The sequence below is a fragment of the Cyrtonyx montezumae genome, unplaced genomic scaffold (assembly GCF_038088225.1).
Source record: "Cyrtonyx montezumae isolate F1298 unplaced genomic scaffold, pur_monq_1.0 scaffold_6, whole genome shotgun sequence".
NCBI classification, from domain to species: Eukaryota; Metazoa; Chordata; class Aves; order Galliformes; family Odontophoridae; genus Cyrtonyx; species Cyrtonyx montezumae.
Window position 1 is genome coordinate 468,583 of NW_027072067.1, and position 23,080 is coordinate 491,662.

Sequence of the window (23,080 nt, forward strand, 5' to 3'; positions counted from 1 at the left end):
AAGAAGTGTATTGCAAAAATGCACAGGTGGTTTGCACAAGTCCTGCACGTAAGACCAGGAGTGATTATCAGTGTGGAATAACCTGCCCTTTCAAGAACTTAATGATATATGGGGAAATATATGTTTTGCATTGTATAACATTTGAACCACTAACTGACTTGTGAAGTGAATATGTGGCTTGGTTAGCTTGCCATGAAAATAAAATGTTTTTATTGTGTGAAGATGATTCTTAATCTATCCTGTCTGAACATTATTGTTTTCTAGGAAGATCCGTCCCTAGAGAGACATTTCAAAGGCCACAGAGATGCCATCACTACTGTGGACTTCAGTCTTAATAAGAAACAATTGGGTAAATCATCATTTCTGTATTCTGGTGTCCTACAGATAAAAAAGGATTTCTCTCCTTAAGTTATATGAGAGGAGCTATGGAGGTCCTGAACTATAAAATAATTAACTTATTTTTGCAATGAAAAGATTGCTGAGGTTTTGGGATGTTTTATGTGACTAGAAGAATCACAGAACCACAGAAGTGGTTGAGGTGGGAAGGGACCTGTGGAATTTGTCTGGTCCAGTCTCCTTACTCTTGCAGGGTTCCTGAGAGTGCAGGACTGTGTGCATATGGCTTTTAAACAATTCCAGGGAAAGAGTCCACGGGCAATGTATTCTGGTGCTGAGTTGTCCTCTCGAGGAAGAAGTTCTTCCTCATATTCATTTACATTTTTCTATCCACAAATTTTCTGTTTGTGCCCAGTGCTTCTTGTCCTGTTTTTGAACCAGGGTCACACTTCATGAACATCCTGCTGGAGCATCAGACATGTCTATTTTTTCCTAAAGCTACCTTGCTCTACAGTGCAGTAAACACAAAGTTAAAACCATGCTGCTTTTGTTTTTTTTTTCCATCTTTCATTTCTCCTGTTTTGTCATTTGCATGTGGCTGCATCAAGGCTTGTGTCATAGCTACTGTTAGTTTGTCTTGTATACTTGGAACCAGCAGGAGTTTTGGCTCTTGATGAAGCTGTTGTTCGATCTGTGAGAACGTTGCTTGGGTTCACAAGGAAGATCAGGCAGAAACGGTTCTTTGAGGCAACATGTCTGATTGGCTGCAGATGCAGATATGATTAAACAGAAATATAACATTCTACCAGGTTTTGTAATAATCCTGTTCTTGGTCTTAAAACCTGCAACACTGTAGCTCTGGAAGATGCCAGGAAATGAAAATCAAACCTGTCTTGTACCACCCTTCTTGCTGACGCTGTTTGAATTGTTTTCTACCGTCTTTCATCCTGCTCCTTAAGTCTTTGTTTGTGGAGTGAGATTTCATTGTGCTCTGTATCCATGATTGTTTGCCTATCCCTAAAAATGAATCTAGTCAGTGCAAGTCTCTTCTCAACAAGGATGCTCTTAAGTATAATTTAGCATTGCATTTGACTGACCTCTCAGAAGTAGCATGTGAGTCTTTACTTCCTCCAACCAGACCTTGATAGAAGTACTCTTGATATTTTTAATTGACATGATCATGTGAGAAAGGCAATGAGTTCTAAGAGTGTTTCTTTTTTAGGCATGGTTTGGTCAATCGCATCTACTCGTGTGAGATCTCCGAGTTCTTTTTTTCTCCACATAATTCCTTTTTCTAGTCCAAAATCAGCCAACCAAGCCTAAAGGAGTAAATTTTTTTATTCTGTTAGATTGTTTGCCTAATCCAGTAGGGATGGTAGTTTTTGCTAGCAAGTCCCAAATTGCATCCTACACTTAAATGACATGGCAGAGCATTATTTCATTATTTTCCTTTTTTTAATATCACTTCTGTAAAAACGATGGTATTTACATTAGTATTTTTAACACACAGTGTCTTAGTAGAACAGTGATTAAAGTGTAAATCTCTTTCTGCTTGGCCATGTACTCAATCTTTTGTTATATAGTTGTCTTCCTTTAAATTCCTAAGGGACTGAATCCCTGAATGAGATACAAAACCAACAGACAAATATGTGAAGTTGTGTTTTTGTTTTTTGTTTCTCCATCAAGGGCATGTGTAATCATAGAATAATTAAGGCTGGAAAAGGCCACTACAATCGTAAAGTCCAGCCATCAGCCCATCCCCACCTGCCCACTGACCTCATCCCTCAGTGCCACATCCCCATGGCTCTGCAACACCTCCATGGATGGTGACCTCCCTGGGTAGCCTGTACCAATGTATTACTGCTCTTTCTTGGAAAAATTCTTCCTAATTTGCAACCTGAACCTCCCTTGCAGAAGGCCTCCACACGTGCCAGCCTCAAAGCTCAACACTCCTCAGCCCCATTGCTTCTGCACCAGTGCCTGCTTTGCAAGTGACCTGGTATGAAATGAACATATCCTGAACCGATACCAGAAAAATGTAGTTATTTTTCTGTTTAAGTGACTGTAAAATAACATTTCTAGCAGAAGCTATTTTTTTTTGTTTGGCATAATGCTAATGAACTGAAATCTTGTTGTAATTAGGATACTGCCATATTGGAACTTAATGTCAAACTGATCTTTATTCCTAGAAGAGTCTTAAGAACTTGGTGCAGGTATGGCCCACTTCCCATTTAGGAAGAGAAAGACTCCTATGGTTTCTTGGTAGACAAAGACATGCACATTCTGTACTTTGCCTGTGGAAAGTCTAATTTTCCATTATTTGGGTGTTAAAGTGCTTTAGGACGCTATCTATTGGCACAGATTCTGAGACTTGCCATCTGCTACTTTTTCTCTTTGCTAACTTGATGGCAGTATATATTTGCTCTTTACCAATAACCAGGGGCCCTGTGCAGGAGATTGCATGCAGCATGGTGGGCTTCAGGGTGGGTGAACATGTTTTCAATTTTCAGTTTGCTGAGTTGGCAGTGAGACCTGAGGAGGGCAGTTCTAGGTTGAAGTGGAATTCCCAACATATAGGGAAGAGCAATGGATTGTATAAATTTCAGCACCATAGGGATGTGTAAAGAAAACAAAGGTGTTAACATAGCCTTTAGTTGAGATGAGAGAGGCTGGATGGATCTGGGCTCTTCTGCTCTGGTCACTCAGTTGCTCATTTACTGGTTCAGACTGTGACCTGGCAATTCCGTTGCAGGATGTCTGGGAGCTTTCATTTGAGATATGCTTTTGTGAAGTTGGAGCTGGCCACTCCTTATAGCAAGCAGTGCATCCTGGAAGGCAAACAACGCAAAGAAAGGAGTGTTTCTTGAAGATGGGGTCAGTTTTATTTGCTGTGGTTGCAGTGTGCACACATCTGAATTCTGCCTCCTATTTGCATGCTCTTGCTGATGAGGAAGGTCTTAGAAAAAGCAGCATCTGACTGTCACGGAGTTATCTCTAGATCTGAGTCCGTGACAGGGACACACACACAAAAAATAATAATAAAAAGAGAGGGAAAGAAAAAAAAAACTGCCCCGCCTTTTGCAGCGGGGCTGGACCGCTCCGGGAAAAGGTGAGAGGGGGAGGGGGAGGGGTACGAAGATAGCAGATGGGTATAAAAAAAAAAAGAGAACGGCAACGATCTGAGGTGGAACAGTAATTTACTAATTCCAATAAAATCAAATAAAATGAGAGAGACAGTAGTATCCATAAATAGAAGGTCTTACGCTAGTAAACTGCAGGGAAGGCACACAAGTTTTTCTCCGCGGCAAAACAGAGAGGAAGCATGACAGAGCGCCGCTCTCCGGCTGGGAGCTCCAACCCTCTTCCTCTGCCGCCCAAGTTGAATGACGCTCCTTCCCCTCCCATCCCAGAACACTGACTCTTTAACTCCCATTGTTTTACATGATGTTCTGGTGTGGAATACTGACAACAAAAATCGCAACACCACAACACTGACCAGCGTGGGGGGAGAGAATGAGTCAGAGAATGGAATGGGTTGAAAAGGACCTCAAAGATCATCTAGTGTCAATGCCTCTGCCATAGGCAGGGTTGCCACCCACTATACCAGGCTGCCCAGAGCCACATCAACCTTGCCCTGAATGGCTCCAGGGTGTCATAAATGCTCGGAGTCCAATTGGAGTTTTTGCAATATTTTGTTACAATCAAAAGGCAAAAACAATAAGCAAGCACTGGGTATGCTGGGGAGTCTCTGCTCCACCAACGGCACACATGGAGAAGACCAATCCCCCGTTTTTTCTACACAGTTCTACCTGGTTCCCCCCGAAATCTCCTCCTTCCTTTATTACCCATAACTGTCCTGTGCTTGCATGGCCTGTTGCTAGGGGGTTGTATTCTTCCCTCTGGGGGTTGTGAGGAGGAAGATCAGTCGTCTTCCTCAATGTCCTTTCATTCACCCTTGGTTCCATGCATGCGCACATTGAATTAGTTGTATAAGTGTCATGGTTTTATGATTTTTGGTACTGGTATTCCACATCATAACATCATGTAGTGCATTTAGAGTTAAAGAGTCAATGCTTCAGCTCCGTGGATCATCAATAGTTCCAGGTATACCTGTCTCAGAAGAGAAGAACTACATTCCCCAGATGACTGTGCGATGCCTTGCGTTCTTACGTGTTTACGCTCAGAGGGAAAGATAAAAACTGTCTGTGGTCACAGGACACTCTCTTTCCTTGAGGATTGACTCAGCAGTGGGTACTCACTGCCGTCTCGCCTTCAGCGTTAGCGTAAGGCCTTCGGTTAATTGGACACTCTCTCTTGCTCATTTTATTTATTAGCTTTAATTCCAATTATATTGTATTATATTGTGTTATTTTGCTTTCTGATATCTATTTAGTAAATTAGCTTTCCTCCTCAGATCGTTGCTGCTGGTTTGTTCCTACGCCCATCCCTTTTCCCTTTCCCCCTTCCCCTTTCCTGGGGCGTGGGTCTGTGTGTCCCCCGCACCAATCGTCACGGAACTGGGCTGAACCTGCCCGTAAACCGTTGACAATAAGGTTAATTGCTCAAGGTTCAAGTTAGTTAAAATATGCTGATACAATAATTCTTTCTGGATTATCGGGTGCCTACATATGCATCCTGTTCTCTGTTTAAAAGCGAGTGTTGGGGTTTGTGGTTAATGTCCGTGTTATCTCTAGTACAGCATCATCCTTGAGTCTGTCCCCCTTCCTCACCCTACTGACACAAATCATCTGTCATATTTCACAAGGGCAACCTGTTCCAGTGCGTCCACCACCCTCTGAGTGAAAAACTTAATCCTTATATCTAACCTGAATCTCCCCTTTCTTACTTTAAAACCATTCCCCCTTGTCCTGTCACTATCAACCCATGTAAATAATAATTCCCCTCTTGTTTATATGCTCCCTTCAAGTATGATAAGGCCACAGTGAGGTCTCCAGCCCTCTGATCACCTTAGTGACCCTCCTCTGGACCCATTCCAAGAGCTCTGTGTCTTTCTTGTGCTGGTAGCCCCAGGCCTGGACACAGAACTCCAGGTTGGGCCTCACAAGAGCTGAGTAGAGGGGGACAGTCACCTTCCTCTCCCTGCTGGCCACTCCTTTTTTAATCCAGTGCAGAATGTAAAAAATAAAAGGAAGACTAGGAAAACTGCATTTCAGTGAAAGGAAGACTAGAGAGAATGTGGGCCCCCTATTAGGTGAGGAGGTTGTTCTGGTTACAGGGGATGCTGAGAAAGTGGAGATACTGAACGCCTTCTTTGCTTCTGTCTTCAGTGAAAAAGCTCTCCCTCAGGAATCCCAGACCCTGGAGGTTAGTGGGAGGGTCTGGGGAATGAGAGACTTTCCTTTAGTCAGGGAAGAGATGGTTCGTGAGTGCCTAGGCAATGCTAATGTTCATAAATCCATGGGACCTGATGGGGTGCATCCACGGGTGCTGAGGGAGCTGGCAGAGGTGATTGCTGAACCACTCTCTATCATCTTTGAGAGGTCTTGGAGAATGGGGGATGTGCCTGATGACTGGAGGATAGCCAGTGTCACTCCGGTCTTCAGAAAGGGCAAGAAGGAAGATCCTGATAATTATAGGCCAGTCAGCCTCACCTCTGTCCCTGGAAAGATGATGGAACAGCTTGTTCTGGATGCCATCTCCAGACAATTGGAAGAAAAGGAGGTTATCAGGAGTAGCCAGCACGGGTTCACCAAGGGGAGGTCATGCTCGACCAGCCTGGTGGCCTTCTATGATGTTGTCACTGGCTGGGTGGATGGGGTGAGGGCAGTGGATGTAGTCTGCGTTGATTTCAGCAAGGCATTTGATACTGTCTCCCATGACATCCTTATAACAAAGCTAAGAATGTGTGGGATAGATGAGTGGAATGAAGAAAGGCTAAGTGAACTGGATCTCTTTAGCCTTGAGAAAAGAGGACTGAGAGGGGACCTGATCCAGTTTTATAAATATCTGAGGTGTGGGGGACAAAGTGGCAAGGCCAGACTCTTTTCAGAAATGTGTGGAGACAGGACAAGGGGAAACGGACAGAAACTGCAGCACAGGAGGTTCTGCACGAATGTGCGCAAGAACTTCTTTACGGTGAGGGTGACGGAGCACTGGCACAGCTGCACAGGGGGGTTGTGGAATCTCCTTCTCTGGAGATAGTCAAGACCTGCCTGGACGCCTAGCTGTGCGACCTGGTGTAGGGAACCTACTTTGGCAGGGAGCTTGGATTCTCTTGAGATCCCTTCCAACCCCTGTGATTCTATGATATGGTTGACCTTCTGGATTGCAAGCGCACTGCTAACTCATATCCAGCTTCTCATCCACCAGGACCCCACAAGTCCTTCTGCTTTCCAGGAGTTTTTTTCCCCAGTCTGTATAAATATACCTGGGATTGCCCTGGCTTAAGTGCAACACCTTGCACTTGGCCTTGTCAAACCTCATTGGGTTCACACAGGCCCAAGGGGATGAACATTCTTTACTCACATTTACTGTGAGTAAAGTGCCTGTTTCCTACAGTGTCCCTGCACACCCTTCTTGATGTTGGAGCATGCATTTCACCCCTTCTGCGGAAGCCAAGGTGTAAAGACAAGTTGCATTTTGTGGTGGTTGCTTTTTTTTCTTCTTTTTTTCTTTTAACAGGTGAGTATAGATGGTAGACTTGAGAATGAAGAAGTGGGCTGAGTGGGTACGGGTAGGTGGAGGTACCTGAGTCTCTACCCACAGTCCCTTAAAGCTTCTCGTTGCAGCGTCTGAGGCGCCGACTGGGATGTGAATGATCCAAATCATTTATTACAGTTTCTAACATTCGTTATATACATTCACAAATTTTCTCTTTTGACTTTCCTAACTACCTTTACACGTCAACTAGACATTCCACAAACACTCCTTGTCATTCAAAACTACACACTCTTCCTCCAGTCAGGGTCATGATCACACAGAGTCAATGGTTTATGGGCTGGTTCGGTGTGGTTCTGTGACGGTGTGGGGGACCCACAGAAAGAGGAAAGCTAATTTACTGAATAAGATATCAGAAAGCAAAATAGCACAATATAATACAGTATAATTGCAATTGAAGTTAATAAATCTAATAAAATGAGCAAGAGAGAGTGTCCGATAAACCGAAGGCCTTATGCTAAATGCTGAAGGCGAGACAGCAGCGAGCATCCACTGCTGAGTTGATCCCGAAGGAAAGAGAGCGTCCCGTGACTGCAGACAGTTTTTATCTTTCCCACTGAGCAGAAACACGAAAAAGGAAAACCATCGCACAGTCATCTGGGGAATGTAGTTCTTCTCTTCTGAGATAGGTATACCCGGAACTATCAATGATCCATGGAGCTGGAGCATTAACTCTTTAACTCTTAATGCACTACATGATGTTATGATGTGGAATACCTATACCAAAAATCATAAAACAGTGACACACAGCCATCATGCAGCTTACTTGACTTTGTTTTTCTTCTGGAGTGTCCTTGGTTTTCAGCTTTGCTTTCTCATGCTGTTTATCTTGCTCCGCAGCTTCTGCTCTGAATATTCTTTCTTGTATTCCCTCATCTCATGACTGCCCTGAAGTCCCACTGACTCCTCCTGTTGCAAAATGAGCTCTGCTTTAACTTTACTGCAAGATTGAATTTTTCTTAAGTGCTGAGCTGTGTTTGAACAACATTTTGCTACAAGAAAACAGCTAGGTATTGGGGATGAAATGTCTTTGGGTTGCCTTTGAGTCACTAGCTCACAGGGCTTTTCTGCTTAATTGATATTCAGTCTGCCTCTATTTTCAAATAAAAAGTGATGAGATGAGCTTCCTCTGTAGAACTTCTATGCATTTCCTTAGTGCACATTTTTTGGGGGTAGGAGGCTTTTGCCTTTCCCTCTGCAGCTATTGCATTATCTTGGGAACTGAAATGTTAGTTCAACCTAGTGCACAAGTATGAATTGCTGATTCAATATAGAGTATATATAAGCAAAATGTAAAAGTATGCGTGAAGCTGTTGGAAGCTGTGTTGGCAAATGGAGAGTGGAAGTAGCTCCATTTTAATTGGAGGAGAATTAATGCAAATTGCCTTTTTTCTTCTCAACACAGCAAGTGGCTCAATGGATTCATGCCTGATGATCTGGAGTATGAGACCTCAGATGAGAGCCTATCACCTTGTGGGCCACAGAGATGCAGTGATGTGTGTTCAGTTTTCTCCTTCTGGCCACCTTGTAGCTTCAGGATCCAGAGACAAAACGGTCTGCCTATGGGTTCCGAGTGTGTAAGTATCTGTTCCCTCTGCATCTCTTTTTGTGTTTAAATCTGGTGTGGGATACTTGCTTCCTTCTTGAGAGCAGTTCTGCAGGTCTGGGACTGAGGAAAGAGCAGTTTTATGCAGCGGCTCAGACATAGAAGAGGTAATTCAGTCTTGAAATGCCACTGGAAATGAGATTGAATCCCCTTTCAAAGCTTAAAGTTAGGTATTAACTTCTAATATATGCTAATATACTAAGTCACTTATGTAATTCCTCCTACCCCACTCTTGTCAGTCTCTTGGAGCAAACCAATCCTTTGCTTCTCTGCCAATCTAAAGCAATGTACTTAAACTCAAGGTGGAGTATAGTGATTGAGATAACCATCACCCTGCTCACAGAACAGTTACTAGCTTTCATGCCAGTTTAGTCCATCTACTATTAGATGGTTTCTAATCTTTATTTCCTGATCTTAATCTAGTAATTTTCCTCCATGGGTTCTAAATGATGGCATAGTACTAAAAGATGATTTTTGGGTTGTGCGCTGACTTTTTGGTGAGCTTTAAGGTGATTAACTAGAATTTACTTACTCTTTCAATACGTTACTTGCCTCTTCCCATAAAGATTTCAATTTTTGAGTAGAGGGCTTAGTTCCCTTAATTTATGGCTGTCCAAGCTGTCGGCTTGCCTTGGCTTTGTTGAGTGAAGAGGAATTGTCTTGAGCTGCATATAAAATGTATAGTTAATATATATAGTTAATGTATGTAAACAACAAAAACATAACATTAGATTTTTAACCTTAGTTTAGAGGAACTAACACATCAGTCTGGTTTGATGAAAATAATAACAGTTCTTACTGAGTTCTCAAGGTGTTCAGCACAGATTTTTGGTGAGATTTTACTCTTCCTGTATTTTATCCTTGAAAACAGTTGTTCACAAGTCTGTGTATTGCCAAAAAGCCATGACATGAGTAAGGTGGATTGTATAAGCCAGGGACATCTTCCTCTCGTAATGATGGAGCTTCTAAAAGTCTGGTAAAGATACATAATAAGATTTTTCTTTAAGTTGAATATCGGATGGCAACCCTATACATTTGAATTTAAAATTTGCAGATAATGTATATTATGTCAACTGAAAATGGAGTCACAGATATCCAAAAAAATTGATGATTCTTTCAGCAATCTTGAAACCTGTTCTCAAATTCCTTTATCAAAATGAAAAGCAAGGCTGCACATTTTTTTGCTGTTCACAGGAATGTGTTTAGCTAATGTATCAAAATGCATACATTTATTAACTGGAGTCAGCTCTGCGCTGTGCTTACCCCATGCCCTAGTTCAGCCTGGACAGTGTTAATAACACACCTGAACTCATTAATACTTGTCAAGTCCTTGGCAGTTATTGGTTGAGAGTCTTCATAACTTCTTTTGATTCACTGTTATGCATTGTTTTATGTGATATACAAGAACACAAGCAGGAGAGAGCAGAGCTTCTGCTTCAAAACTTAATTTTGCTGCAAATGATCAGAAGCTTTTGTGTCTGAAATGCAGAAAAAGAACTGCCAGTTTTTCCTCTAGCTTCTTGTGGAATTGTTTTTATTTGTGGATGTACGGATATACAAAAAAATGCTTGAGGTCCTTTTGCTTCTGAGCTTGTTGAGTGATGTTATTAAGGACTAAAGGATTGTTTCCAGAACCCAGGAAAGCAGACCTGAAGTCTGTGGTGGTAAAGTAAAAGATGCGATGTAGAGCTGGGAAAATAAAAATCAAGGTACTCCCATACCAGGATGATGCATGGAGTGGATGAAGTAAGCTCTGGATCCAACTCCCACACCCAAAAATCCATTTAATGTGAAGTCCTCTCCTAGAGGAGGTATCAGATATTAAGCAGATAAGAGCAGATACTACACTTGGTCTTAGCCAAAAGTCCAAGAGACAGTCATGATGCTCACCTGAAACTGATGCCTGAACTCTTATTAAAATTCTTTTTACATCCGAGTCAGATGTGACATTTTCAGTTGACAAAAGCGTAATCCTTTCTTTTAGTGTAAATCTCAGTGTATCTTTTAACTACAGAATTGTAACAGTGATTTCATAATGATGGAATGACTATACAATAAATATGGTAGAAATTTCATGCAGTTAAAACTTAATTCATAGTAAAAAAGAAATGAAATGTACACATTAATTGAAATTATAGTTAATTTCAGCTTAGTTAAACTTTCCTGGAATAAATGATCACAATTACATGTCAACCTGTATGTTATTAAAAGACACTAGGTTAATTATGTTTAATAAAATGTTAAACCTTGCGACTCATCAATCTGGAGTAATAGAAGAGACTGACAGTGTCATTCTGCTATCTCCAGAGCTGCACTGCTTGCTTGTTTGTAATACTGGAGAGGAATATTAGTGTAGAGTAGTTCAGTTAGAAAGGACCTACAAAGATAATTGAGTCTATTGCCTGATCCCTTGAGGCTATTTGTAGCTTTCTTAGATGTGCTGGGTCACAGCTGTCTGGCTTCCAGTCACCAGGGTCCTCCCCATACTTTCAGGATGTCTGGTAAATTGTTGAGAGAGTTCTGGCTACAACATCCACTAGCTGCTTCAGACAGTCAGGTAAATTCCATCAGAGCTGATGGACTTATATTCAGCTGATACCACTGGTCCCATACAGTTTTGGTGACCACAGATGAAAAGTCATTGCTCTGCCAGCCATGGTCCTCCAACTCAGCACCCCATACTCTATCATTAGTATTAAAAATGGAGGCAAAAAAAACACATTAAAGGCCTCTGCCTTTTCCTCATCCTTACTTGTTAGGTGACCATCTTCATCAATTTTCAATCCTGTTTTCCTCTTTCTCTTGCTGTTAACGTATATTAAAGGTGTTTTTTTGTTTTGTTTTATTCTAACATATCCTAGCCAATGTGAGCTTTTGTTTTTTCCCCACAAATGTGAACCGACACTCTGTTATCTCCATGTGAAGCCTGACTGTGCTTCATGAGTTGATATATTTTCTTTTCTGACAAAGTTCTGGAAAGAATTCCCTGTGCAACCATGCCAGCCTTCTGCATTGCTTGCTTGACTCCAGGCAAAGTGGGACTGTCTGCTTCTAGAAGGTGGTACTTAAAAAGTGACCAAATCATAGGCACACTTCAGCCTTCTGGAGAGCCAGTTTCCAGCGGACCCTGATTGCTACCTCCCTTAGTATCTTCAAGTTTGTTCTCTTAAAATCCAGGTGGCAACTCTTCTGACTATCTTCTCATTACACTAAAAATATTGAACTTGATTTCATTTCATGATCACAGTGGCTAAAACAGCAACCTGCTGTCATGTCACCAACCAGGCCTTCTCTGTTTTGAAACAGACCGAGGAGGGTGCCTTTCATAGTTGTCTTTCTCAGTACTTTTCAGAGGACGTTATCTTTAGTATGCTTCAGGAATTTCCTAGATGTATTTGTTGTGGCAGTACAGTGGTCCCAGCTGAAGGGAGATTTCAACTTCTAAGGACGACTGGACAACTATCTCAAACTTGTTAGATTTCTAGGAAGCTAAAATAAAAAAAGTGGGAGTGTAATGGGAGAACTGAACTTCAGTGATGCTGTCTTAGTAATTTAGGGATGACCTCTGTGGTCTAAACTATATCTATGGTTGTAGTGTCAGAAAAGGGCTAGTGTGGAATACAAATTAGTGCTGTATCAGTTGTGAAATATCTTGGTGTGTGGCAGCTTTAACATGTTTATTTAGGGTTCTTTGCTAGCTTACTTTCTTTAGGCATAGCTGAAACAAGGGATGTTGAGATAAGTAAGGTTTGTGACTTGTTTGTTTGCCAGTTTTGTAGAGTTGTTAAAGGGGAGGGAGAAACCTTAGTCTGTTTGCAGGTCGGGACTTTGTTTCTGAAGAATTTGAAGCCTTGTAGTTGCTTTTGAGGAGGATAGGTTACTAAGTTAATGCTACTTTGGTTGTGGATTTCTCTTGTGAGTTTTATTGAGGGGAAGCTGTGTTATTGAATTCTATAATTAAATGTCCATGCTATGAAATTTTCTCAGATGTTGGAATCTTTTGTGCTTTTGTACAAAAAGAAAACTTCACTAAGAAACCTTTACTGTTCTTTGCTTTCTGGCAATTAAGGATTAAATAAAACTTGGAATCTTTGACCTTTCTGAAGAGGATGTGAGGGTATTGCTGGAAAGCATATAGTATGATTTTCTGCTTTTTAGTTTCAGTAGTGCCATGGACCTCAGCATATGGCAATAACCCAGTTTTCCAGAAGACTCAGTAGAATGCTAGGCTGCTAAAGAGAATCAGAGTAAAACATGTCTCTGTTGTCCTTTTCTGTCTGTGGACATTGCATTAATGATGATGCAGAATATATTGTGCATAAACAGGACTCTTGGTCCAAAATGACTTGTTGAATCTCTAAATATGTTGTGCTCTGTCTAACGTTTATTTGCCAGAAGAATGCCTCTTGCATTTCTTTGGAAATGTTGGAGAAATAAGATTTAGGTGTACCTTATCTTTTGTCTAGCCCAACTGCATTAATACTAATATTTCTCAGCGCTGTACAACAGGAGGCATTCTGGATTCAGTTGTGATGTTTCTCCTATGAATCTGTCAGCTGGAGTTTTGGCCACTGCAGTAATGAATGTCAGGTAGTTGCTTTCTTGACTTTACATAGATTAGCTGTAAAAACTTACCTCTCTTTTCATATGCATTGAAGTGAAGGCTCTGGTTAGTAGTACCAAGTCACAGCTGCTCCTCTTATATTGATGATCCTGAATATGTTTTAAATAGTTGCACAAATTAACAACAGCATTTTTGCCCCTTTCTGGGCCATGCGTTTCAAGGTGGACTGGGCTACGGTACTGTAGTAGAACTGGATTTAGCTTTGTGTTCTGTACAGTTTGTGAAGTGTGAACTAGTTTGGATTTGGTCAAAGTTTTCTCCCTAGTGTCAACGTAAATTTCCATAGTAATAATGATTAATTATAGACATACAGAAGCTTTATATTTTCAGGTATTGTAATGAACAGAGTAGCAAAGAGCCGTTCTGCTGTACAGTCCTGAAGTATTCTTTCCTTCTGTGTAGCAAAGGAGAATCTACTGTGTTCAAGGCTCATACAGCAACTGTAAGAAGCATTCATTTCTCCAGCGATGGCCAATCCTTAGTTACAGCTTCCGATGACAAAACAGTCAAAGTGTGGACAGTTCACAGGCAGAAGTTTTTGTTCTCACTCAATCAACACATAAATTGGGTTCGTTGTGCCAGGTAAGTATGTTGCTCTGTTGTTGATTTATCTTATAAAGTAGAGACTATGAGACATTGGGGTTTCATGATGGAAATGTGTCCAGTGTCTAAAAATGTATTGTTAAACTATGGAGAGAGGCCTCAGATAACAGTTATGTTTTGTATTTCTTTAGTGATCTTTTCTGCTTAGTTCTGTCTTTCACCTTTTATCGTTATGAGTATTGCATCTTGAATTTACCAAAAGAGATAAGTGAAGGATTATAATTATTTTTGTCTTAGTTACTTACAGTCTTGTCATGGGTCTATTCAAAAAGGGTCATCAGTACCTCATAATTAACATTTGGTTAAGGAGAATACTTAAAAGTATATAATAATTATCTACAAGCATTTTGGTGTGTTATTCTTTTTAGATGTTATTCATTTTAGATGTTCTGAAAGTTCAGCTAATGATCTTTGCTTTTTATATGAATAAAAAGGTAGTACACAATGCTGAAAGAGCTGCTGTTACAAAATCATTATTTTCTTGTAACTGCCTCAAAAAGTCAATTTTCATTGATCCATCATAGTTCTGAGGAATTTTTATGCGTATATATATTTAGGTTAAAGCTTCAGTTTATCTAAAGGTGATAATTTTATTAGATACTTTCATGGTAGCAGTGACTTGTAGTCCTATAGATGCTCACAGTAGAGAAGAAGGGATGTTTTCCACCATGTATGATGTTCTTCACTTAGACTTAAGTTCTGATCCTATGCTATTTTTGCCTTTGAAGATGTATATTGATCTCTATTCTCTTAATCTCTAGCTCCCATCTAAAAATTTCACATACATTCTTCTGAGTACAAGTCTACAAGTAGGACAAGGGACCTAAAGTCAGTCTGAAGACTTGCCTGGAGATGATGTAATGCACTAGGGATAGTTTGAGGACTTATCAGTTGCTGTTTTCCCCTCTACCACTGGCAGTTGGATTTTCAGTCTAACTAATGTCAATGTGACTTCCTGAAGAACGAAGTGTGTTTTTGGACTTTAACTTTGACAGCTGGCTAAATCCACTTGACTCTGGACACTTTTTATTTGGGTATGCTTCTTAGTTGCTGTAACTCTTCTAGATTCTCTCCTGATGGACGGTTAATAGCATCAGCCAGTGATGACAAAACTGTCAAGCTGTGGGATAAAACTAGCCGAGAATGTATACATTCCTTCTGTGAGCATGGAGGGTAAGTACATGCCAGGGTGTAAAAAACAGCCTTGTGATTGTTGAAGTGGGGATGTGTGATGAATCTGTTTTTGTTACTGCAGCTAGAGATTCCTGCCCTGAAAATTTCCACCTCTTAGGAAAACATTAGCACCTATTACAAAAGCAGCCATCAGAGAATGAAATGGAAGAAAAGCATCCAGAATTGCTCTGATCTCATGAGTTGTCCAGATTGGAACCTCAAGCCTTAAATTTCTGTGTTCTTACTATTTATTATTGGAAACAAGTAATTGATTTATTCCAGATATATCAAGGTTTGGGTTGTTTTTTGATTTGTGTCCTAAGTTAAAGTGAACTAAAAGTAAAAATGCTTTGCATGTTTTGTTCCATCTTCAGAGTGACAAATTGTTATTCAAAATTTCTTCATTTTTGTTTCAGTTGTCAAAACAGGAAATTTTGTTTCATACAAGATACTGAGCTGCAGCAAAAGTTTATTGAAAAATTATTGAGAAATAAAAAATACAGATGGGCCTGTTTCCAGCTTCTTAGATGGTTATTAATTTTAACTAATTTCTTGCAAGTTGTTCTTCATTAAAGATTAAGTTTTTTACTGTAGTTAAAAATATTTTAAAAAAAGACTGTGTACAAGTTCAGAAAAGAAGTTGGTTTCAACTCCACTGTATTGTGAGTAGCAGCATGGGATTTCAGGCATAAATTCATTTCAGTTCTCCTTTAAAATTAGTTAAGACTAATAAGGGAAAAATAATAAAAATAATAATTTTATATACACTGATCTAGAAATACTGCTAAATTAGTGAAGAACACATATTATGCATATGTTTACACTTGAAAATGTTCTATAGTCAGATCCTTCAAATTCCAGGAGGTTCCTAACACCTGCAGCTCCTAACACACAGCAGTAACAAAGAGCTTTGAAGACAGTTATTTTGAGATATGATCGTGCAGTCTGCTTGGGTTTATGAGCTTGGTCTTAAGAGAAATTTGCCAGTGTGAATTTTCTGTTTATTTCTTTATATATCACTGTATCATGGTATAGTTAGTTTCCCTTCCTGAAAGGACCATTTTGATTTCAAGCAAGGGCTGAATTTAAACAGTTGGATTTAACTGCAATTTACAGGTTTGCAAATCATGTGGAATTTCATCCCAATGGTACATGCATTGCTGTAGCTGGCACAGATAATGCTGTGAAGGTGTGGGATGTAAGGATGAATAGACTCCTCCAACATTATCAAGGCAAGTTAAGATCTTTGAAAAACCTGACTTGTCCATGTTTTGCTATGGATTACTCTGAAGTTCCAAAGATGTCTGTCACCTGCTGTTTTTGCAGAAGGGCTTGGCTTAGGCCCATGAGGGGAATCGTTTCCTCACCAGCCTCCTGCTTTGGTTCTAGCTCAGAGGTTAATTCTTGCATATTGATAAGACACTTCTCTTCTGGTTTCTCTTTGCTCATTGTGGAGGGTGGGAGAAAAAAGCCACAACACTAGAAGTGTCCCTTGTTGCAGGTGTGCTTTGGTGATACCTGCAGTGCCACTTGGATTCTGTTTACTTCAGGAAATGATGTGCAGCAAATAAGATGTGACATTTGCCACCAAATTAAAAAAACACACAAAAACAACAGGTTAAGTTCTTGATGAAAAAATTGGGTTAATTTATCTGTGGGGTAGGTAGCTTTATATTTAAGAGGCTACATCTTTTTCTTTTTTTCCCACCTTTTCTTTAAAAATTACCCGTTCTTGTCAAATTGATTAGTGCTGTTATTTGGTACTGTGTACTGATGTACCTACCCCTTCCCTGCAAGCTTCTTTGAGTTTATTCTACTGCTTTGTGCATATCAGTTGTGCCTAAATGTGGCTACTCTACCACTAATGATTTTTCTGAAAAGAGTTTGGTGAAAAGCAGAAGCAATCTGCACATTTTGGAAGCCTTCAGTAATTCTCTTTGCATTGTGGGCTGTTTTGCTCTCTGTGCATAAGGTAGGAGCAGCATTAGGATCACCTTATCTGACTGTTATGCACTGAATGTGCATAACACATTCATCAATGTGTTTCATCAATGATAGTTTTCTTCTTGGGTTAAAAAAAAATAATATAGTATTCCTCTACCTGGATTATGTTTAGTTCTTGGCTTCTGTGTTCAAGCTCACCTTTTCAAGTGTATTGTCTGTTTGGAGCTGGGTCAAACTAGTATTGAACTTCTTAAATTTTATACCTGAGCATCTCCAACTCTTGTATAAGTTTATTTTTATTTTACTTATTTCTATGGTTATTTCTGACTCACAATCACTTTTAGTTCTGATTGTTAATAATCTTGTAAATCTGATTGTTAATAATTTTGTAAATCTGCTCTGTGGGGGGTTACACACTTTGGCGAAACCTGATTTAGTTTTGTGGCTCTCCCAGGTGGAGCTGCCCGCTTCGTCCCACTAGGGGGCGTTACCTTCCTTTGTATGTGCTTACACTGCCTCATTTCTGGGGAATCTATTTTAAATACGCAATCGCACTGAGGAGTTAATGGCTAAGTAGCCTTGTCACAGACTCCTACATGTAGAAGTCTGGCTGTTTTCCAATAGGGGTAAGTCGTTTAGCTGCTCTACTCCTGTTGCTATGGCTTGTTCCAAATGTCACGGTGTTATTCGTAACAGTGATACGAGGAAAAGATAGGGAGAAAGGGAAGGATGAGAATAACCTGCACCGTCAGTGGCGTCAGTAGCTAGTGCGTGGTAGGGGATATGATAAATCCATTTATTGCCATGTTCTTTGGCCCAAATATCCATAAGTGAATTTTTGAAATGAGTCTCATTATCAGACTCAATTTTTTCTAGGATTCCATGTAGCCACAGAATTTGCTTCTCCAAATGTAAGATGGTGTTTCAGGCAGTAATATAGGGTACTGCATATGTTTCAAGCCACCCAGTGGTTGCCTCCACCATGGTAAGCTCATAACACTTACCATCACGAGTTCGTGGCAAGGTGATATAATCAACCTGCCACATCTCCCCCATATTTATACTTCTGCCATCACCCTTCCTCCCAGAGAGGTTTCATCCTCTTGGCTTGTTTAATTATGGCACATGTGTCACAGTCATGGATAACCTGTGCAGTAGTGTCCGTAGTTAAGTCCACCCCTTGGTCTATAGCTCACTTATGCATCGTGTCTCTTCTTTGATGGGCTGAGGTCTCATGGGCCCACTGAGCTAAAAATAACTCTCCTTTCTTCTGCCAGTCCAAGTCTGCTTGAGCCACATTAACTTTGGCAGCTCGATCTGCCTGATGGTTATTTTGTTGTTCCTCAGTTGCCCAGCTCTTAGGAACATGAGCAACTACATGGCGCACCTTTACAACCATATTCTTTATTCGGGCAGCATTGTTTCTCCACAGTTCAGCAGCCCAAATTGGTTTACCCTTCTATTGCTGGTTGTTTTGTTCCCACTGCTGTAACCACCCCCATAAAGCATTTGCCACCATCCACGAGTCAGTGTAAAGATAAAGCATGGGCCATCTCTCACATTCACCAATATTCCATTGTAAAAGGTGAGCCACCCTTTACTTACCAGTAGTCTGTGTACCATCTATATAAAGCCTTACAGAAATATACCATCCTCCACGATATCTCTTCTGAATTCCATCCTTTTGAATTATCTGCCCTACACTGTCCCATCTGTACTGGCCCCAGCGCCATGGATATCTCCTGCTTAATTTGCTCAGAAGCCTGTTGCTGTTCAGGACCCCACACAAAATTATTTTTCTTTTGTGTCGCCTGATAGAGGGCTCTTAACTATGAGGCTGTAGTTTGGGATGTGCATTCTCCAAAAACCTACTACACCCAGAAAAGACTGTGTCTTTTTCTTGCTAGTGGGTGGAGACATACTGGTGATTTTGTCAATTTCATTTGTTGGGATGTGTTGACATCCATCTTGCCACTTTATTCCTAGGAACTGAATTTCTTGGGCAGGTCCTTTCACTTTGTTTTGCTTAATAGTGAAACAAGCGCCCAGAAGAATTTGGATTATTCTCTCTCCTTTCTCAAAAACTTTCCCTGCTGTATTGCCCGACACAGTGATATCATCAATGTATTGTAAGTTCTCGGGAGCACCGCCCTGTTCCAGTGTTGCTTGGATCAGCCAATGGCAAATGGTTGGGCTGTGCTTCTACCTCTGGGGCAAACAGTTCCAGTTGTACTGAACGCCCCTCCAGGTAAAAGCAAACTGTGGCCTATGTTCTGTGGCCAGAGGAATTGAAAAGAAGGCATTGGCAATGTCAGTAGTGGCATACCCTTGGCTGCTTTTGACTCCAGTTCACACTGGAGTTGTAGCATGTCCAGCACAGCAGCACTCAGTGGGGGTTACATTCAGGCCACGGTAGCATCAGCCTCCATTCTCCACTGGCTTTATGCAGCAGCCATATGGGGCTGTTAAAATGTGAGTGAATTTTACTGATCACTCCCTGACTCTCTAGCTGTCAAATCAGCTTATGAATGGGGAGCAAGGAATCCCTGTTAGTGCAGTACTGCCATCATTGTACAGTTTTTGTAGCAATTGATACCTGTTGCTCTTTTACTTTCAGTACCCCCACAGCAGACGGATCTTCTGATAGGCCAGGTAAAGCAGACAGCTGCTGAATGTTGTCTATATCTACAGCAGCTATTCCAAAAGCCCATTGGTATCCCTTGGGATCCTTGAAATTTCCCCTTCTTAGATACTCTACACTGAGTATGCATGGAGCGCCCTGTCTAGTCACTATGGGATGCTTCTGCCAGTTTTTACTGGTGAGGCTTATTTCTGCCTCCAACACAGACAGTTCCTGAGAACCCCCAGTCGCTCCAGAAATATAAATCAATTCTGTCCCTTTATAACTCGAGTGCATTATTAGAGTGCACTGGTGTCCACCAGTGCCTTGTATTTTTGTGGCTCTGATGTGCCAGGCCATCTAATCTACACAGTCCAATACACTCTGTTATCCCTTTCCCCACCCTGTCTGGGGGCAGGGCCCCTCTATTGGTTACCTGCAGTGAGTGGAACAATTTCATTGGTGGTTGACCTGTATTGTAATTATCTCACCCATGTTTGCAGAGTAGGAGGGGTTTTTTTACACCATTTCTTCTTGTCTTCTCCATTTGCACATAAGTAGCTCCACAGGGCCACATGTGACATGGAGTTACTACTGTCATTTGCTCAAGCAGGGAGGTGTTTGCCTTTGATAGCTGAGACTTTCATCAGTTTAATCAACTCCTTCAGCAGATTCTTCAGATCATCCTGGTCTTCATCGTATGTTTCTGATACTGCCACAGATTCGTCCCTAGTGATTACTAGGGACAATTCCTCCACTATGCCTTCCTGTCTCTTCTCCACTTTATCTAGTCTTTCTGCTACCTTTGATATGGCTGAAATGGAAGCGTACAATGGTGGGAATTTTTGTTCAAAGTTTTGAAGTGTAAGATCAGTTCAGAAACTAGGGGTCTTCTGTATTGGTCCTTATATGTATTGAACGTTGTTACTAGTGTACTGGCGTACCATGCTGGTGCTGTTCTTGAGAGCTTCCGACATATATCAGGTGTACTCCTTACTCTCTCAGGATTGTGGTCCTGGCATGGATCATTAGGAACAAATGTGGGATCATACAGCATTTCCACCACAGTTGTTTGTTTCTCTCAAATGTTGGATGCTTTTCTCCACAGTGTTCCATCTTCTCATCTCAGGCTCCAGATCATCTTTGTAGGAATGTCTTTCCTTTACAGCTGCTAATGTTCATTCCCAGAGGGTGGTGACTTCATTCAGACATCTACTAATCCCTCTGTCAATAGCTGGGTCTCAGGCAATGCTTCCTAGTTGGTGGGCTTCATTACCATCTAGGGACATGCTGCTGGCACCGTTGTCCCAACACAGAAGCAACCAGATGCCAATTATTTTCATCTGGGCTCCGTACAAACTCCTTTCTTGAACCTTGGATTTCAGTCATTTTCAGGGGTCAACAAATAGTGGTAACAGTGACTTCCTCACCATCACGCTCCTTTCCATGTCTCTCACTTTTCTTAGTTGCTTTTCTCAGTGGTGGTGGTTTTGAGGAGGGCCCCTTGCCTGGATCTTCCTCTTTTTCCTCCGCTTCTTCTTTCCATTCTAGACATGAGGATGCCCGTTTCCATTTCTGTCCTTCCAGAGGGGCAACTGACATTGATATTGATGCTTCCTCTGATTGGTCAGATTTGACTTGGTGGTTTCCCTTCTTGGTTTGGACCTCAGTTTGGAAACTGTCTCTCTCCAGATTATATAGCTTGGTAAGCACAACCCAAGCCCCAGATAAACCATTCCTCCTCAAGATTTTTCTGAGCCACACCATCCCTTACCTTGCTTAGTTTCTCAGGATCCCACAGGTGTTGAAGAGTAAAATCCCATGACACCAGGGGTCCCCATGCTTCTAACCTCTTTCCTAAATCTCTCCACATTCCCTGCCATTCAACATTCTCTGGTTTTGAGAAAGGCTTCTTCCATGTGATGTAAATTACTATTGCACAGAGTAGATGCAGGGAAACTGATAACATAGTCCCTAAACTGGCATCCTGGACATGCATAAGGAACTGAAAAGAGAACCTGGAAACCAGTCCAAACATCGTATTGTCTGTTACATTAGCCTGGGTGTATAGGCACCAGGCAGGTATCTCCCTCAGTGCCCCTAAGTGGCTGTACACAGATACAACTCTGGTACCGAACATAAGGAACTTAAAAATAAGCGAACATGTTCTCAGGTACATAATGGCCCTTAGTCCTCAATGCTATAGTCTTATAATGGAGTAGAGATTCTCAAGTGCCCACATCCTCTAATTGTCATGGTGTTATCCATGACAGGGACACAAGGAAAAAGGAGGGATAGACTCTGTTTGTACAACAAATCAACCCCTAATTAAAATGGACAGTATTTATTATCTGAAGACATTTTTTCCTGTACAGAGTTTTGTGCAGGGCATCTCACTTGCACATCTATGACAACAACCTTAACCTAGTTTTTCACTGCTATTTCAAAAGAGCGCTTAGTACAAGTCTACACTTCAGACAGAGGAGGGTAGTGGACAACAGCTTCTGGGGTTGTGGCTGTGTCAAGTGCATACTGGGATTTTTTTGACTGCTTGTTACCACTTCTTAAATTCAGTTGTAGGCTGGAGTGACTCAATGTTTAGTAAAATATAAATGTAATGATTGGGCGCAATATCTGTTGATAAAATGTGAGTTATTTTTCTTGGGCTTTGACAGCAAAAGGGTCAGCTTGTAGCATTATGCCTGTGTGAGATGCCACCTTGTGCTGCACCCCATTTATTGACATAAAATATAGTGAAATTGCAGGCCATGTTGGCCAGTTTCTGGGGAAGATGCTGTGAATGCTTTTGTGGGAGGTATGAGCTGGTTTGGTGGAAGAAAGATGCAGCTTTCCCCAAGATTACAGCAGGCAAAGAGCTGCTTAGGCATAGAAGCTGTGTCTTCTTCCACAGGCATAGCTTATATGACATTTTTCCATTATGATTTTTTTTATTTTTCTCAAAGCTGGAAATACTTCATAAACTATTTGGAACTCAAAGCATATATCATTAATGTCATCTTTTTTATTTGATTCCTGTTAGGACTTGCTTTAGTTGACAAAATACGTGCTTGCTTGTATCTGAATATAGACACTGAAAGGCCAAGGGAAATTACAGATTACCTGGGATAAAATTTTCAAAGGTGACGTATTTCATGTTCTTTTAGAAGTGAAAATTCCACTCATGCTTTTTCTCTAGTATGACACAATAAGGATGAGGGGTTGAGAGGAAGGCCCAGCTGTTTGGTGCAGATAGTATTCGCCTGTGAGAACAACCGTGGAGAAGTTACCAGTCTTTTGTTAAGATTGTTTTTGTTTATGTGCACTTTTTCAATCATGCAGTTCAAGAGGGCTTGAGCTGTAAGAACTCAAGCTGAGTTACTTGTGTTTGAGAGTTTGAAAAGCAGATATATTCAGTTTTACAGTTGAGCAAGATTTTTTAAAATTACCTACTCACATTCACTTGTGGGGGTGAAAGATTTGATGCCAGTGAATAAAA

The 23,080-nt window shown here is 41.0% G+C and overlaps 1 protein-coding gene and 1 non-coding gene across 2 annotated transcripts in view; one reads left to right on the forward strand and one right to left on the reverse strand.

Moving 5' to 3' along the window:
- Nucleotides 1-268: 268 nt before the first annotated feature.
- The window catches only part of POC1A (POC1 centriolar protein A), a 74,441-nt gene continuing 51,629 nt past the window's right edge, over nt 269-23,080 (forward strand). Inside the window, exons 1-5 of the mRNA XM_065749366.1 lie at nt 269-349; nt 8,420-8,591; nt 13,647-13,826; nt 14,913-15,020; nt 16,137-16,252. Coding sequence (XP_065605438.1) covers nt 8,431-8,591; nt 13,647-13,826; nt 14,913-15,020; nt 16,137-16,252 — 565 coding nt within the window. The 5' untranslated portion in view covers nt 269-349; nt 8,420-8,430. The remainder of the gene's footprint in view (nt 350-8,419; nt 8,592-13,646; nt 13,827-14,912; nt 15,021-16,136; nt 16,253-23,080) is intronic.
- On the reverse strand, nt 10,311-10,498 carry LOC136057263 (U2 spliceosomal RNA). The gene has a single exon (XR_010623009.1). It is a non-coding gene; the product is annotated as a U2 spliceosomal RNA (small nuclear RNA).